The sequence below is a fragment of the Argentina anserina genome, chromosome 1 (assembly GCF_933775445.1).
Source record: "Argentina anserina chromosome 1, drPotAnse1.1, whole genome shotgun sequence".
NCBI lineage: Eukaryota > Viridiplantae > Streptophyta > Magnoliopsida > Rosales > Rosaceae > Argentina > Argentina anserina.
In genome coordinates this window covers 13,092,845-13,108,289 of record NC_065872.1, presented here as the reverse complement: position 1 = coordinate 13,108,289, position 15,445 = coordinate 13,092,845, and the positions used below count along the sequence as shown (strand labels likewise).

The 15,445-nt window shown below is 35.9% G+C and overlaps 1 protein-coding gene and 1 pseudogene across 1 annotated transcript; one reads left to right on the top strand and one right to left on the bottom strand.

Annotated features, from left to right (window-relative positions):
• The first annotated feature begins 8,869 nt into the window (after nt 1-8,869).
• On the top strand, nt 8,870-10,137 carry LOC126795537 (transcription factor MYB90-like; annotated as a pseudogene).
• A 2,272-nt stretch (nt 10,138-12,409) lies between these two features.
• Nucleotides 12,410-15,233, bottom strand: LOC126795512 (cytochrome P450 71AU50-like). The gene is made up of 2 exons (XM_050522342.1): nt 13,687-15,233; nt 12,410-13,274 (listed from the first exon to the last, which is right to left on the bottom strand). Exons 1-2 carry the CDS (start codon nt 14,566-14,568, stop codon nt 12,657-12,659), a joined length of 1,500 nt encoding a protein of 499 aa, XP_050378299.1. The 5' UTR covers nt 14,569-15,233; the 3' UTR covers nt 12,410-12,656.
• Nucleotides 15,234-15,445: the final 212 nt, after the last annotated feature.

Sequence of the window (15,445 nt, the reverse complement as noted above, 5' to 3'; positions counted from 1 at the left end):
TCTAAATTTAAAATGTTGACCTCCCAGTCAACTTCTCCACAATTAAACGAATCGATTGTATCTAAATTTAAAGTGAGAGAGGTTCAGCCTTGTAGATCATTAATAGACAGCTACATGACTTCATTTAACAAAAAAAAATCAAGTGACAGTGGACTTTTTAAGAAAAATAAACCACTGAATATATCATGCATATGATAGGATGTACATACGTACTTAATTTTGTTAAGAACAAAATATTGGTCATTCTCCAATTTTTAGTAACTTGACAGTTTAGTCATTCATATTTTAATTTTATCTGATCACTTCTTATATTATCAAATTTTAAACAATTTGGTCATTCTGTTAAGTCTCCATTAAATTGCACCGTTAAGTTGCTGACTTGTCAAACATCACATAAGAGCGGAAAAAAATCACTTAACGGTGTAATTTGACAGAGACTTAACAGAATGACCAAATTGTTTAAAATTTGAAAATATAAATAGTAATCAGTTAAAATTGAAACATGAAAGATTAAATTGTCGAGTTACTAAAAATTAGATAAATAACCAATATTTTATTATTTTGTTAATCATCGTTTATCATCCCAATATCCATTTCAATATTAGTTAATTAGGAGCTAGATGATCTATATCCTAGCTTGATGACAAAAATAATTAGTTTTTTGTGTTCCTTACTGTGTTTCAGGTAGATTACAGGAAAAGAAAAAGAAAAAACAATCCTGATTTGAGGAAAAGGCCTTACGTGTAGAAAGAACGTAACCGAAGCATTTCGCTACATTTGCATCAAAGATGACATATTGAGCTGTATTCAGTCGTCCCCAGCTAGCTAGAAAGAATCTCAGGCAGGGTTTTGCGTCGAGGTCAATCGGCTCATCGCAACTACCGAAGGAGCAAGAGCTTGGAGGCTATTAACGCAGCAGTCATAAACTCATCAAAGCAACTTCCACAGAATTGACAGAAAGGAAGCACGGCCTAACTTTTCTGAAAAAGACAAAATAATACAAAACAGTCAAATGCGTACAAACGACGAATTTTCAGAATGATATGACAATGTGCACTAAAAAGTTTCGCATAATTCACGGTCTAGCACGTACTCCAGCCTCCCTGGGATGTTTGCAGTCATTTTTGTTTTGATTTTGAAATGTTGACAATAATATATATATATATATATGAGAAAAGTTTCATTAGAAAATTAGAGAGAGATATATATATATATATATATATATATATATTTTAATAAATTAGGGATATATATGTATTTAGGATTATTAGTAATAATGCTTTAGTTTATTTTCTTATTCATCACGGTACGTACAGTACGTAATGTTAATACTCCCACCTCATACATGACAAAAATATATCTACAAAAACATTTCTGTTCATTTAAGTGAAAGTTTAATGGAAGCCTAAAAGTGTTTTATGATTTCATTTTTGATAGGTGGTCGTTGACAATGGAGGAACATCAGACAATGTAAACAACTATGGGCCAATTCATTTTACACCTAATTTTAGGGCTCATCAACGGGCCGGCCCAGCCCATGAGTGACGGGCCCGGGCCGGGCCTTAATATATTGAAATAAGTGGCGGGCCGGGCCGGGTATTTTCAAAAATACGAAGATTCAAGCTCGCCCACCTAAGGCGGGTCTTGCGAGCTTTTGCGGGCCGGGCCGGGTCGGGCCTTGCGGGTTTTACGGGCCAGGCCTTACGGGCTTGTATTAGAAAAACAATATAATACTCTAATTTAAGGGTTTGAAACAATAAAAGAATTATTAAAAAACATTCTAAAACAAAAGTCACAAATAAATTCTAGTTTCGAAATATTGTCGATCGACACCAATAGATGTGATCGATATATATATTTAGGGACCGTGTAAAAATTTCATCCAATTCGGACCTCGTTTAACCATCGGAATTTTCGGTCAACAAAAAAAAAGACGTTTTTACATAATAAAATCTCGTTGACATGGGCTTTGCCAAATGGTTTTCTCATTGCAACAACGCACGATCGGTGAAAAAAATTAGGTGATTTCAAATATGTAAACAAATTTCCACATTCGCATCTTGGTAATTGGTCCCCCCTTATGGCATATTAGTGTTGTTTTTGGTTTAACGGAAATTCTGACGGTTAAATGAACTCCGAATTGGATGAACTTTTATAATGATCATTAAATATATATATTGATCATATCGGATGGTGTCGATCGATTCCGAACAATTTCCTTCATATAGTCGCTTCATAATGTGATAGTTTTATTATAAACCTAATATAAAGGTTATAATACATTAGTGGACACTTCGGCGATCGACAACTAAAATTCAAAATATGGTCGATCGACACCAGTAGATGTGATCAGTATATATATTTAGGGAACCCGTAAAAATTTCTTTCGTTTTGAACATGGTTTGACCGTTTGTACCAACGGTCAACTAAAAAAACGACGTTTTGACATATTTAAACCTCATTGACAAGGGCTTTGCCAAATAGATTTCTTCAGTTCGACCACGCACGATAGGTAACAAAAATTAGGTGATTTCAAATATGTAAACAAATTTCCACATTCGCATCTTGGTAATTAGTCCCCCTTATGGCATATTAGTGTTGTTTTTTGTTTACCGGAATTTCCGACGGTTAAACGAGGTCCGAATTGGATGAAATTTTAAAATAATCATTAAATATATATATTGATCACATCAGATGGTGTCGATCAATTCCGAAAAGTTTCCTTCATATAGTCGCTTCATAATGTGATAGTTTTATTATAAACATAATATAAGGTTATACTACATTAGTGGACACTTCGGCGATCGACAACTCAAATTCAAAATATGGTCGATCGACACCAGTAGATGTGATCGGTATATATATTTAGGGAACCCGTAAAAATTTCGTCCGTTTTGGACATGGTTTGACTGTTCGTACCAACGGTCAACTAAAAAAGAGGCGTTTTGACATATTTAAACCTCATTGACCGAGGCTTTGCCAAATAGATTTCTTCAGTTCGACCACGCACGATAGGTAACAAAAATTAGGTGATTTCAAATATGTAAACAAATTTCGACATTCGCATCTTAATAATTGGTTCCCACCTTAGGGCATATTAGTGTTGTTTTTGGTTTACCGGAAATTCCGACGGTTAAACAAGGTCTGAATTGGATGAAATTTTAAAATGATCATTAAATATATATATTGATCACATCGGATGGTGTCGATCGATTCCGAGAAGTTTCCTTCATATAGTCGCTTCATAATGTGATAGTTTTATTATAAACCTAATTTAAGGTTATAATACATTAGTAGACACTTCGGCGATCGACAACTCAAATTCAAAATATGGTCGATCGACACCAGTAGATGTTATCGGTATATATATTTAGGGAACCCGTAAAAATTTCGTCCGTTTTGGACATGGTTTGACCGTTCGTACCAACGGTCAACTAAAAAAAAGGCGTTTTGACATATTTAAACCTCATTGGCCGGGGTTTTGCCAAATAGATTTCTTCAGTTCGACCGCGCACGATAGGTAACAAAAATTAAGTGATTTCAAATATGTAAACAAATTTCCACATTCGCATCTTGGTAATTGGTTCCCCCTTATGGCATATTAGTGTTGTTTTTGGTTTACCGGAAATTCCGACGGTTAAACGAGGTCCGAATTGGATGAAATTTTAAAATGATCATTAAATATATATATTGATCACATCGAATGGTGTCGATCGATTCCGAGAAGTTTCCTTCATATAGTCGCTTCATAATGTGATAGTTTTATTATAAACCTAATATAAGGTTATACTACATTAGTGGACACTTCGGCGATCGACAACTCAAATTCAAAATATGGTCGATCGACACCCGTATATGTGATCGGTATATATATTTAGGGAACCCGTAAAAATTTCGTCCGTTTTGGACATGGTTTGACCGTTCGTACCAACGGTCAACTAAAAAAGAGGCGTTTTGACATATTTAAACCTCATTGACCGGGGTTTTGCCAAATAGATCTCTTCAGTTCGACCGCGCACGATAGGTAACAAAAATTAGGTGATTTCATATATGCAAACGGCTTTCAGCATTCGCATATTTGTAATAGGTCCTCTCTTAGGGCATAATAGTGGTGTTTTCGATTTACCAAAAATTCCGACGGTCAAACGAAGTCCGAATTGGATGAAATTTTTACAGGATCACTAAATATATATACCAATCACATCGGCTGGTGTCGATCGATCCCGACAAGTTTCTTTCATATAGTCGCTTCATAATGCGTTAGTTTTAATATAAACCTAATATAAAAGGTTACGATACATTAGTAGACGCTTTGGCGATCAATAACTCTAGTTCGAAATATGATCGATCGACACCATTAGATGTGATCGGTATATATATTTAGGGAACCCGTAAAAATTTCGTCCGTTTTGGATATTGTTTGACCGTCCGTACCTACGGTTAACAAAGAAAAATGCGTTTTGACATATTAAAATCCTCATTGACCGGGGCTTTGCCAAATTGGTTTCCTTGGTGCGACCACACACAATCGGTGACAAAAATTAGGTGATTTCAGATATGCAAACGACTTTTGGTGTTCGCATTTTGGTAATGGGTCTTCCCTTATGACGTATTAGTGTTGTTTTCGGTTTACCGGCAATTCTGACGGTAAAACGAGTTCCGAATTGGATGAAATTTTTACATGGTCACTAAATATATATACCGATCATATCTACTGGTGTCGATCGATCCCAAGAAGTTTCCTTAATATAGTTGCTTCATAATGCAATAGTTTTATTCTAAACCTAATAAAATATGTATGTATAATATTTTATTATTTGGCGGGCTTTTTCGGGCCGGGCCTTACAGGTTTTTGGCGGCCCGGGCCTCACGGGCCTTGCGGGCTTTTGGCGGGCCGGGCCGGGTTTTACACCTCTAATTTAAGCCCGGCCCTCTACCCACGGAAACGGGCTTTGGCGGGCTTTCTCGCGGGCCGGGCCGGGTAAAAGCCCGTCGGGCTTGCGGGCCTCCGCGGGCTTTTCGAGTCCGCGGGCTAAATGATGAGGCCTACCTAATTTGAAAAAGAGATTTTCGTTTAAACCCATTTTTTATTATTTCAATTTACACTAAAAAATTGTTATGTATGATTAATATTAAAACATGTATTCTTTCAAAATTACAAAAGTTGTCACGCAAGTCAAATATGTAACCTACCTAATTTACTAATAATTAATTTAATCTATTCCATAATATAAGTTTATTACATTAATATTTATTTTAATCACAAATTTGTAATTCGTAGCCTTAATGTAATGATTAATTGTGTCAAAGTCATGTAATTTAAATTTAGAAACCAAAGTTAAATGAGTTGTTTCTTTTATACATTTATTTTGTGTTTAAAAATATTTCTATCATATACGTATATTATTTAATTAAACCTACTATATAGGCATATTTATTAAACTTACTATATAAGTAAATTATTTAATTCTACCATATAAGTATATTATTTAATTTAACATATTATATATGTAAGTTATTTAATTCTACCATATATGTATATTATTTAATTAAATCTACTATATAGGTAAGTTATTTTTGAATATAATTTGTTTCAACTTCGTAAATGAAGTTGGTCATCCATATAGGTATGTTATATTTTACTATATTAAATTGGTAAGTTATCTATTTTTACTATATAGGTAAGTTACATATTTATACTATATAGGTAAGTTATCTATTCAAAAGATAACTCTAATCCTTTGAGGTTTTTCTCAATATCTTGTCAAAATGTAAATTAGTTTAGACACTTCGCATATATAGTTGTGTGATTTATTAGTAAACTATACTAGAGATTTTTTTTAAAGATGGTAATATATACCTAAATATTAGACAAAGTGATCTAATAACAAGATATGTACCTTATGATAAGAAATATAAAGTGTAAACACATTCCACGAATCCATGACATGTCTTGTATTATTTCAAAACCTTTTATCAAGTCCTCAACTATCACTCGATTGGAGAAATGGTGGAAAGTACCATATATATAGTTAGCCTCATTATTTTTTCAAAGCATATCTCTCATTCTTCATATCAAATCACTCAATATTAAAAGGAATATACCTACTAAATAGGTCAAGAATTACAAACTTTTGTTTCAAATGAAATAGTTTTGTAATGAGTATATATATACGCTCTCAAGTCACCAAATTATGATAAATTAATGGATGGAATTAATTGAAATAGAGTTAATAAGATTTAAGTTTAGCTAAAAATTTCAAATTCAAATAAAAAGATACTAAAGGGCAAATTAGACTTGGTAAAAATATTAATTACAAACATATAATTTATATAGAATGCTTAAAATATGAATTAAGTGTAATAAATGTGTGAATTTATCTTAAAATAAATCTCCTAAGAGCTCGGCGAACTTGTGGCATCATGATAAATAATACGCCTCCAGAAAGAACGTACAAAGGCCACAGTAATTATAAGACCTCGACCACGAAGCTTCACGAAAATTTTTCATTAATTCTCTAAGTGCTGAAGCTAGCACTGCAACTTCAATATCTATTGAATCAGGAAATAGTTAATCGTCAACATCACCACCTATAGAGAACGGAATTGATGAGTGGAATATAGTATTAGACGAAGATCAATGCAATTACAAGGTTATGGATTGTGGATACGGCCTTAATGTCAAAAATAGGTGTTAATTCTTCCAAACAAGATTTCGATATGGACCTTTGGCATTTTTTACAAGAAGAAGGAAGGCGATAAGATTCGGACAACCTGATTAGACGTGCTGAACAAATCCTATTTAGAATAAACTTATAGATTTGTCGTATCCATTAACATTGTTTTTATGCTGAATAATGTATTTGGAATGAGAGAATCATATATAGTCATTCCTTGTTTTTTTTTTCGACAGTGCCATTCATTGTTGGGTACGGTTACCATAATTCTCTAATGGTTTCTATCGAGCCACCCAGCCAACCCTTACAGTCAAAACGTGTACTGATCTAGACGACGAATAAAGTTTCGGTTTTGAAAGGTAACAACAACGCATGATGGAAAATTATCATTGGAGCACAACCAGCGATCGCGATGGCTGATCGATCGCAATTAAGAACTATCAATTCTAGCTAGACTCGACTAACAATGCATGCCTCTGAACTGTCAGCGCGCAAAGAAAATGAGATTGGATAATTAATGACCTTTGCCTTGCTAATAATCGTATGTATGAATTGCCCAGCTAACATATAGAAGCACCTCAAATCTCGACAAACAGCATCAATCGATCTCATTTTCGGTTTCCCTGTTCATTATAATCTTTTCTTCTGTTGCTAAGTAACCATAACGTACAGTTTGTGCCCATGTATTGAAGAAGGAGAACGAAGACTTGTAGCTAGGGCTTGGTCACCGGCTACATATCTTAAACATGGTCCCATGCCAATCGATCACCAGATTGTAACTCTTTCGTCTTCTTCTTCTGTGAGATAATCCTGACATGGAATTGAATTCAAATATTCAGGCATGCGTATTGAGAAGTTAAGCATCTTTAATCATCAAATTTGATTCGAATTAACATTTCCGTGCCATCTAGCCTCCTCCGATATGCTCTTTGCGTGGATACTACAGATGCACGTCTCAACTCTCAAGGGACCTGTTTTTGTAGTTGTTGTAGCATGTGAATGTACTTGTATATGTAGCGTCTGATGCTCTTTTATGGAGCCAGACTTCGTCTGCAGGCTGTTTGCGGTAGCTGAAATTCTGGCCTAGCTAGCTCGGTACGGTGTCCAGAATAAACCATGCATATACCTTTTGTTGTGTTTAATTACATGAAACATGCAATTATGCAAATCTCTGGAAATATCTGAAGCATTAAGTAATACATGGAATATTGTTAATAAATTTAAAGATCTTGCGCGCGCCGAAAATTACTATTTGTAATTTACGTCTTTAACTAGAGGTGCTGGTAGAATTAAGATAACACAAAAGAAAGACTTTAGTGATCACCACAATATATATAACAGTAAATTTATCGTCAAATGTGTGAACGTCTGTAATATATACATTTGTAAGCCAAGTTGAAATGGGTTACAAGATCACGAAATACCTAAAAATTGAATTTTAAAGCTCTTTTTTACGTAGCCCCTTTATTCGTGGGCAACATATGGTTAATTATATCTAGACAACATACGTACGGTTATTTAGTCTTAGAAGTCCGATTTAGACGATAGATCGATGAGTTTTCTTCTGTCATGTGATGTGTATTTTTGATTGATCAGCTAATTGAAATAATACGGCAACGGAAATTGTTCTTTTACTTGTAAATCTATGCATTAATGCATGTAGATGATAATTTGTTGATCTCTGTCGGCACTAACTACTTAAAATAGTGTATTGAATTCGCTTTCGAAAATGCACTTGTAGATGATTATACATGTTTAAACTTCTAAGTGGCTCATATTCAAATTACTTGACAAGACCTCTATTTATTTCCTTTTCTATTTAAGTAGTGACTGTAATTTTCTATATATTTATTTATATTTTTCTAATATCTTTTAACATACCATATCACATAAAATAATAAATATATAAATCAATAACATGTTTCAAAAAAAGTAAAAAAACATAATAACAAGTAATTTTATTAATTTATTTCATTATTAAATATGAATAAATATATAATGACAATACTGCCCCTCAAATGCATGACATGTGACTTAAAATTAGATGAAAAATATTAAATTTAACATATAGATTGCAAATCGGTAATTTTTAACACGTTTAGGAGGTAAATTGACTCAAATACAAGTTTGAGGTGCAAACTGACAATTATGGTAAAATTTAGGGTGCAAATTGACATTTTTGCCTAATTTTCATGGAGGGTTTCGGTGTGAGAAAAGGTGCATGGACTAAAGAGGAAGATGAACTTCTGAAACAATTCATCAAAATCCATGGAGAAGGAAAATGGCATCAAGTTCCTCTCAAAGCAGGTCGCTAATAGATTGGTTAGTATGTAAGATCGATTACGTTCTCTCACTTGCGAGTTTAAATTGCTTATGTATGCACGTTTACGTACGTACTTGCAGGCTTAAAAAGATGCAGGAAGAGCTGTAGATTGAGGTGGCTGAATTATCTGAAGCCGAATATCAAGAGAGGAGAATTTGCAGAGGATGAAGTTGATTTGATCATCAGACTTCATACGCTTCTAGGAAACAGGTTCTAAAAGCATCTGATATACGGGGCTTGCAGATCGATAGACATACATTTCAATTCTACTTTCTCAATATTTAAGGATTGCGTCATTTATTCTTTGTGGAATTCCGAAGATAACTATATACTCCCTTGAATTAATATCATGGGTGGCTTTTTTAGCCAGTCTCCTTTCACATCAGATATACCAAACTTACTTTCAGTGAAAGGATTCCACAAGCTGATATGTGTGTTACAGTGTTAGTGACTTAGTGCTTAGTATTGCCTATGCATGAGCTATACATGCTTAACATTAGGGATGCCAATCATAGCCTTTTCAACAAAATTTATCTTGAAATATTTATTATTATGTAAATTGAATGGGTCGTTCTGAGTTTCATAACTAATTAAGAATTTCAATGATATTATTGCTATCATATTGTAAACTGAGGTGTTTTTTATCCTTTGGGATATAAGGTGGTCTTTAATTGCCGGAAGATTGCCGGGACGAACTGCCAATGATGTGAACTATTGGAATACTCATAAAAGGAAAAAGAATCAAAAGATGGCTTCGTACGCCAAAAGAATGAAAGATAAATTCCAAGGAGAGACAAAAGCCCCCATAGTTGTTAGACCTCGACCACGGACCTTCAACAAAAGGTTGAACTGTTCGGAGGTATATGCAAATCTTTTAGAGCCTAATCATTCAGAAGAGAATTATACCACTTCTTTACCAACAACACCATCACAAACCCTACAATTAGAAAATATATTTGATCGGTGGAAAGACTTCTCAGAAGAAAGTACATATAGCATTAATAGAAGTATAGAACAATGAGCTCGAGTTCTGTTCTTGACTTAGAGGATGACTTTATCACTAACTTCTGGGATGAAGATATGGTACAATTGGCAAGTATGGATGCCCATGATCTAGCCAACATCTCCTACGTATGACTTCTAGGCTTCTATCTCTCTGTGTCTTCCGGCCTGGTTTATATAAGTAGTTAAACTTCTTGTATTTCATTGTCGTGTAAATATATATGTATCTGGTTGTACACTACTAGCTACTACGTTTCTACTGTATTTTGTTGTACACTTGTACTTGAAGGTTTGCAAGTACGATTACAACTGTTTGCTTTCAGTATGCTAATAATCGCAATGTAAGCCTGAGAATGTGACATTAGCAAAGAGCGCTAGGTTTGCTACTAGCTAATATGTGATATCTCAGCGCACCGATGAAAACAGAAAATCTTAAATCTTACAGGTTATAGCGAAGCTACTGGTATATGACCAAATCTGATAGCCGGGACAGATTAACAATATTAATATATTATTCCTATCCTAGTCACGTACAAAGTCCCAACAAAAGCCTTCATCTGCATGCCTGCATGTTAAGCACTAATTATGGGCCTATTATATTGGGCTCAAACAGCTACAAATTAATACATGCATAGATGTTTGGTATCACATACACAGTACTACTTGCGGCGCGTACTTGCCGACTGAATCTTTCACATCTTTTCGTGAATCTTAATTGGTGTTACACAGCTTGAAGTTGAAAAGGAGATCAGAAGAGACGTATGAGTGAAAGAAGAACAATGATATTTCCAGTCAATAGTACTCGATGAACGCCCTTGCGAAATGTCTCGTCATTTTCCCAGTACGTTAATTAATTTGTAACTTAATTGTTAATTTTTATATAGTGGAACTCTGGCACACCAAATTAACGAGTCCCGGCCGATCGCCAATCGCCATCAATGATTAATAGACAATGGCCACCGAGCATCATCTTGATTCCGGTGAGTATATTGTAGGCCGGCCAGCACGGCACGTGAAGATGGCATTGACACGAAAAATGTGTTTTATCATTAGGATGGTACGTCGTAAAGATCGAAGTAGCCGAAATGTGCTTTCATTATTAGTTGAGCTAGATAACCATAAGTCCATATAAGTTTCTAGACTTTCCGCAGTGGCTTATATATAGGTACATCGATGAATGAGTTTCCATCAAATATTCAAATTAATAGTTCAGCCATTTGAATTCAAGTATATATTCAGAAGCTGAAAATCAAATAAGGAGGCTTGGCCTTGGCAGATGATGGAATAAGGATCTATCTGGTCACGAATCTTCTTTAGTAACTCGATCCTAGAATTTAGTTGTTTGTTTCATCCTCTGCAAAGTCACTGCATCTTCTTTGAGATCCGGCCGTAAGCTTCTATCTGGCAAACAAGCCAAAAGTGAAAGGTGAGACTCATACCCTAGCTTCTATCTTGGATTATATATATGTCAGGACACCGTACGTAAAGATCGATCTCGATGTTGAGGTAATATATATATTCAGCAGAAGCAAGGGCGAAGATGATCGACATGCAACATAGACATCGATGACGAAGTCGAGCAGCTGGAGAGAGGACGTCTCAGTCTCACTAGGACCGACAGTTCGACAGCAGAAGCATTATCCGAGATTTTGACGATTTAATTTAGCGTGTACAGTGTACTTACAGAAAATTTCGAAAATTTACATGTATGTATATTTGATAAGCAGAATTAATCACCTGATTCTTATTTGAAATCTCATTCTGATTTACATATTTGACTTCAAATAACACAACCACCGTAACTAACCTCCTCAATCAGTTTGCTAAGGTGGTTGAATTATTTGAAGGCAACTATATAATCAAGAAACGGATCTAAGCTTCCTCATCCTCACGAGCTGTTTGAACCCGCACAAGTAAACTAAAGAGAGATCGATGCCACTAATCCACTACAGTCTCTCTTTCTCTATAACCTTCTCTCTCACCATTTGCAAGGAAGAGACCTGTATAAATAATTAAAGGCAAGAGACCCTAGCGAAACCTAGCTAGATAAGTTGATATATGCCACCGAGGAGCATACTGTGGCCTTTGACGTGCATTTCTTGTATCCACAAAAACAGATAGGTAAAAAAAAGGACACAATTTGCTGAAGCAAGACAATAATAGTTTCATCACCTCCTGATTTATTGTTTGGCATAGAAATTCGACCATTGGTTGATTTTAGGAGTTAGGAGAGAAGAGGCATGCAGTTAGTTGTAATTTCATTTTCAGTCAACTATGACCAACAGTGATGCTAGCTAGATGGGCTTGTGAGCGATCGAGACCAAGTTCGTTCTTCCATATATTCTAGCTCTAGCTAGTTTCCCAGAAAATCTTCAATACAATGGCAACATTTAATTTGCTTTGACATTCTTTACCAAGGTATATAACGATTGGTACTTACATTTGTTATTATTAGATCTGAAATCTGGTTGAACTTTAGGCTTGAAATGTGGGATAGAATGATCGAAGGCGTAGCCCTACTATTCAAATAACAAGGTCTGTACGACTCGCAATATATTTTAAGGAGAACATGTATGGCCGGATATATTATTTGTTTCCAGAAAAAAGCATTGGCACAGTACCATTGGCATACGTACAGACATCATACAGGAACCTTATTGTTGTCGAAGACGATAAGAAGGAATGGCTAGTAGATGTTTGGCCCTTGGAACTGTTAGACCAAACTCCTCAGTCATGTCCAACTCAGTTGGCAACATATTATCTGGAAGTTCCCAATCAAAGCAATGCACAAGTTGCGCCACCACCAGAAGGACCACAGTTAGCCCTAGATGCATCCCAGGGCAACCTCTTCGGCCGGAACCAAACGGAAGGAGTTGGAAGTCCCGACCGCGGAGATCTATATTACTACCATCAAATCTTTCCGGTATGAACATGTCTGGATCAGTCCACGCACTAGGGTCTCTCCCAACTGCCCACACATTTACAATAACGTGTGATTTTTCGGGTATGTGGAAGCCGTTAACAGTGCAGTCTTCAATGGCTGCATGGGGGATCAGCAATGGAGCAACTGGGTGTAGCCTCAAGTTTTCCTTTACCACCATGTTCAAGTATTCCAGCTTCTCCAAGTCTGATTCATCAACCATTCTCTCCATGCCTACTACATCTTCCAACTCTTTCTGGACTTTCTTCATCACTCGAGGGTGCCTCATGAGTTCGGCAAGTGTCCACTCAATCGCCGTCGCTGAGGTGTCTATCCCACCAGAGACCATGTCCTGCGAGGAAATTAGTTTGGAAACTTGTGTTACTAATTAATCACTTGGTATTACAGATTCATCGTATAAATGATGATAGATCAAAATATATCGACACTAAGCATTTAAGCGGATTTGAATTTCGGGCTCACGTAGTGAGTTAGTGTACGTTCGGTCATCTACAGATCTGAAGTTCTACTTGACTATTACAGTTAAGCATTAGCCCTACATCAGTAATTATCACAAAATAAGTATTTTTACTTGTCACTCGATGAGTTGTACACTTAAGCATTAGCCCTACATCCAGTGAATATCACAAAATAAGTAAAATAGTTTCACTCGATGAGTTGTAGTTTTGATTAATTGATGGTCTATGCAATAGATATAACATGTCGAACATAATTGATTTATAAACGACGCAAAATCGACTTACCAGAATTATGGCCTTGATATTGGCGCGTTCAATCTTGTACTCGGATTCATTCGATCCCATGAAACCCAACATGACATCGACAAAGTCTTTGTTCCTTTCTTGATTAAACTGAGATTCGATGTGCTCATCAATGATCTTCTCAAAGAAGTCATCAAACACCTTGCTAACAGCCTTCATTCGCTTAGTTAAACCCTGGAGGTCAAATGGAGCTAGAAAAGGAAGATAATCACCAAAGTTGGGGGTGCCTGCTAGATGCATACCCTCATGGATCCAAGCTTGGAAACCCTTCTCATCAAATTCCTTATCCATATACTTCTTTCCGAACACCAACCGGCAGGTCATTGCTGCGTTGAGCGAAGAAACCTTTGCGCTGAGATCAACCGTAGCACGATAACAGGAAGCCTCTCGAATGAAGTTAATGAAGAGATCAAGCTCTTCTTTCCTCATGGACTTGAAGGAATTGATTTTATGGTTGCTGAGTAATTCAAGGGTGCACATCTTGCGAATGGTGCGCCAATAAGACCCATACTCGGCATAGGATAAGTTTCTTTGGCCATAAGAAATGTGCTTTGCAGCTTCATGCGGTGGCCTAGTAGCAAAAGCAAGGTCGTGCGTTTTGAGAAACAGCTCGGCTGCTTGAGGGGATGATACAATAATGGTAGGCACCAAGCCTAAGCGCAGGTACATGATGTCACCGTGCTTCTGGGCTAGTCGATGAAGATCGACATGAGGGAACTCTCCTAACATCAGAAGGTTTCCGATAATAGGAAATCCTCTGGGACCGGGAGGCAATTTCTTGATCTTCTTGTTCTTGCTTTTGTAAATCCATGCTTGCAGTACATAAACAATAGCAAACAACCCAGTTGCCCAAATCCAATCCATGTATAACACAACAAAGGGCCAATGAGCTAACTAGTGTACCAAAATGTTCACGCAGTTTAAATCGAACTTCTGAGTATTTATAGCAACAATTCGGTATCTCACTGTTTATATTGTCCTTGGTAATAATTTTGTCATGTTTCAGAAGTTGTAGTTACAATTTATATGACTTGTTTTTTAGTCTTTGGCAAATAACTACATGAAATTGTCCGAGCAGCAAGTGCCACCTCTCATAGTAGGATCTTTAAGCACTTATCCAAAGGACTGAAGACGAGAGGTAGGAGACACCAAGTTAAGATCAATGCAAGATAGTGTGAAATTTACTATTGTTACTGCATTTCATGAAACAGAAACTTCATATAATAATTGAACCAATATACAATTGGATTAGGGAGCAGAATAGTTTTAGTTGTTTATAAACTAATACTAGACTGAAGTAATTATCGAGGAAGATTGACATGATCAATAAACTATGCACTATCTAAGCTGTTTTTCCTTTGTGATAAGTACAAGCTTAGCGGGTTATATTTGGAATAACGAAAGATCCAAGTAGTTAACTCTAGGGCCGATAAGTTTTATGATAGCAGGAAAGAGCAACAAGGAATCAGGCCGGCATATATGACAGAACTCTAACTATTCCCCTTGTTATTTCTAGGTCTATAACCCTATGATCGATATGGATAATTTTGATTTATCCAAGCAAACAAAAAACTCTCAACTCACTCGATGGGAATGAATTAACTTATTTAACTTGAGTCGTAGGGATTATGCTTTTTGAGAACAAAAATGTGAAAAGAATCTGATTGTGTACAAATTTTTTTAAGGCAAATCTGAAAGTTCCTGGCTACATGTACTATGTCAAATTAACTATTGAGAGATG

Excerpts from the sequence above, each read along its gene's own strand:
- LOC126795512 (XM_050522342.1), bottom strand. The coding sequence starts at position 14,568 with ATGGATTGGATTTGGGCAACTGGGTTGTTTGCTATTGTTTATGTACTG. Across the intron at positions 13,275-13,686 it reads ATATCAAGGCCATAATTCTG|GACATGGTCTCTGGTGGGAT; the intron begins GTAAGTCGATTT and ends ATTTCCTCGCAG.